Consider the following 2,927-nt stretch of genomic DNA (forward strand, 5'->3'; position numbering starts at 1 on the left):
TGCTGAACCTGTGTCTGTGTATTGTAGTTACGTACTCAGTGCAGAGGTGAAGCGAGCCTTGTTGTACTAAACAGAGATGCTGACATCTAAATAGCAGCAAATCGTAAAGGCAACTTTGAGCTGGGCTTAAGCACAAACTGGAGTTAAGAGTTGGCTGTCACTTACCTATGTGAGAAGCATTGTCTTTTTAAAGTTCTGATTGAGATAGGATTTCTGTAGGATATATTGAGTGGGTGTATGTCCGTAAATAACATAAACAACAGCACTTCCCAGACATCATGAACATCCTTCCATGGACTTCTGCAGATCCTAAGTTGATCTTCTCATTTTTTAAGAGAACGTCAACTTAGCTATGTTCTGGCAGACAGAATGTATGCAAATATTCACTGGGTCACTTCCTACTCTGCTACAAAGAACTAGATTGTATTGGGATATGGATATCTGTGGGGTGCATAGTGGCCTGAGTGTCTCTTCGTTGTTTGATTTACAATGCATGTTGTGTGGGGTCACGTTAGTATGAGAGAATCTATCCCTGTGTATCCAAAGGAATTTCAAGTAAGGCAGATGTCATTTAACAATTTTGAATCTGCTTAAGTAAATTTGTTCAACACTGATAGTAACTTGGAAACCATGCAAACAGTTTGAGTCTGCTAAGTTAACATGCTGTTCTTCCCGGAGTGCCTTGCAGATTAGAAATGGTAACATAATGGGCTTTCAGCCATTGAAGGTGTAAATAAAAACTCAAAATACCTGTAGTACTATCATAATCTAAATTACCAGGGCTCATTCATTATCTGTTTCAGGGACTTTGTTTTGCTGCTCTGCAGTGTTAGTTTAGGATTAATTTTGGCTAGAGTCCTGAAATGTCTGTGTATCACTGTATGGCGTCTTTCTGTACAAATCAATGTAATTGCAAATATCACATGCTTTAATCACAAGATGCTTCACATTATACACTTAGGTAATTAACAAAATACCATATTTCTATTATTGCTAAGCAATGAGTCTTCTGGAGAATTCAGGAACTCTCAAATAATCTGATAAAGCTGATTGAGTTAAATACTTTTAGTCAACTAATTCTTCCTTCTTCATTTTGCTTTCATCTCAGCTACTTTTACAGTAATTTACAAATGCTTCTAGGGGAACCATTTTAGGTCTTCTGGGCACTGTTTGGCTAGTTTGGAACTATTTAGGTGTTTATGTGAAACCCCTAAAGTGGGAAGGGTGCATGCCATAGGGCATTTGTCATTTGGTTCCTTGATTATCTACAACCATCCAGCCATTACATCTGGGAGCCTTATTGGAAGCTCTTCACTGCGGCCACGTAGCGTCTTAGTCGGCAATACCAGCTCTCTGAAACAGTGGAATTAGCCTGGGCGCTGAAAAGCAGGTGATATATATTTTTTTTTTGGTGTGTGTGGCTCTGCTGGAGGCAGGTTCTGAGTTCTAGAGTATTATGTCTGTCCTGCCTCATCTTAGAGAAGTGTTTCCTTTTGTTCAATTTAGGAATCAAAAACTACTAATGAAAAATCCAGAGGCAGAAGCCCGAAGCCAGCAGAATCCTCTTCACAGTCCTCCAAACATCCTTTCCAGTTGGCCAATATTTATGAATATTATGATGCAGGGAACCACTGGTGTAAAGACTGCAATACCATCTGCGGGACCATGTTTGACTTTTTCACACACATGCATAATAAGAAACACAGACAGGTATGTTGCAGGCTTCCTTCACTAAGTGCATTTCATATTGCGGTAAATATTAACACTAAAACATACGTCACAGAACTACATTTTACAAGAGAACCTGAAGTAATAATGAACCCAAGAAGTTGCTTATCAAATTAGTTTTCCCTAACATTGGACTTAACCAGTTTGTACAGCTACCGGTGTGTTCTGACTAGTGTAAATGGGGCCTATGTTCAGTTTGTTCGGGAACCAGTGTTTGATATTTTTGTTTCATATGTCTACTTGTTCTTTGCTACCATTTACATTTTACCCTTTTCACAGGTTATTTTCTCATTATAAATTGTAAAATGGGAGGGGAAAGGGAAGAAAACATAGTTCCTGTAAATATTTGCACGTTGATTTTGCTATTGAGTATTCTGAAAGGATGTTAAAAAGGAAAAAGACAAGTGTACTTGCCTTGCTAGTGTAATATATGAGCCTGTATACCTCTGTCACTGTGCAAATAGACCCTGGATCCTTACAACAGACCTTGGGCTTCGAAGACTCAGAGTGAGACCAAACAAGACTCCATAAAACGCATTGATAAGATAACTGTTCCTGCCAAAGGTATGTAAATTTTTTTTAACTTGAGCATCACCTCCCTTTGCCCTCCAGCAGGTTCCAGTCGATCAGAGAAAGGAATTTCAAAACTTTACCTTGTTATAAAAACACGTATAGATACTCTATTATTAGGTAAAAGGCAAATGATTAGATTTCCTGGTTGTTCTTGTGGAAAAGGTCATGAAGCAAGAGCGTAGGAAAACATGGTTCCTTCTCTTCTTTTTAGAGTTTAGTTTTAAATTTTGAATATGAAGAGACTTCTTCTGAAGTGATTTTTGCTCACATACTAGAATTTGGAACATGACCTCAAGAGCTTGCTGTATTTGGGCAGGTCTTGTGCAGTACTCCACACAGTCTTGCAACAGACTCTTAGTTCAACGCACTTTCAGCAGTGATGCCCCTGACAAATCACTGATGAGAACTTGGTAGAGTGTGGATACAGAGAATCTGAGAAAGCCATATAGAAGGGGCTGTGATTTGAAGTGATCTGAAAAGATAAGTTTTAAATCTGAGTGTATAAATAGGCCTGCTAGTGAACAGTGTCACTTCATTAATCTGTTGCATACTTCTAGTAGTGCCCACTAAAGACAGTGTATTAGGTAAGTGCAGCTGGTTCTGTAGGCACAAGGATGCAGTCTGCT

The 2,927-nt window shown here is 38.8% G+C and overlaps 1 protein-coding gene across 1 annotated transcript in view; it reads left to right on the plus strand.

The window, feature by feature from the left end:
• Nucleotides 1-2,927, plus strand: part of ZNF318 (zinc finger protein 318) — a gene marked incomplete at its 5' end in the record, with an annotated part of 21,160 nt that overhangs the window by 13,787 nt on the left and 4,446 nt on the right. Inside the window, 2 exons of the mRNA XM_010143843.1 lie at nt 1,507-1,710; nt 2,193-2,292. Of these exons, the coding sequence (XP_010142145.1) occupies nt 1,507-1,710; nt 2,193-2,292 (304 nt within the window). The remainder of the gene's footprint in view (nt 1-1,506; nt 1,711-2,192; nt 2,293-2,927) is intronic.

Source organism: Buceros rhinoceros, unplaced genomic scaffold, assembly GCF_000710305.1.
Source record: "Buceros rhinoceros silvestris isolate BGI_N320 unplaced genomic scaffold, ASM71030v1 scaffold29749, whole genome shotgun sequence".
In the NCBI taxonomy this organism is placed as follows: Eukaryota; Metazoa; Chordata; class Aves; order Bucerotiformes; family Bucerotidae; genus Buceros; species Buceros rhinoceros.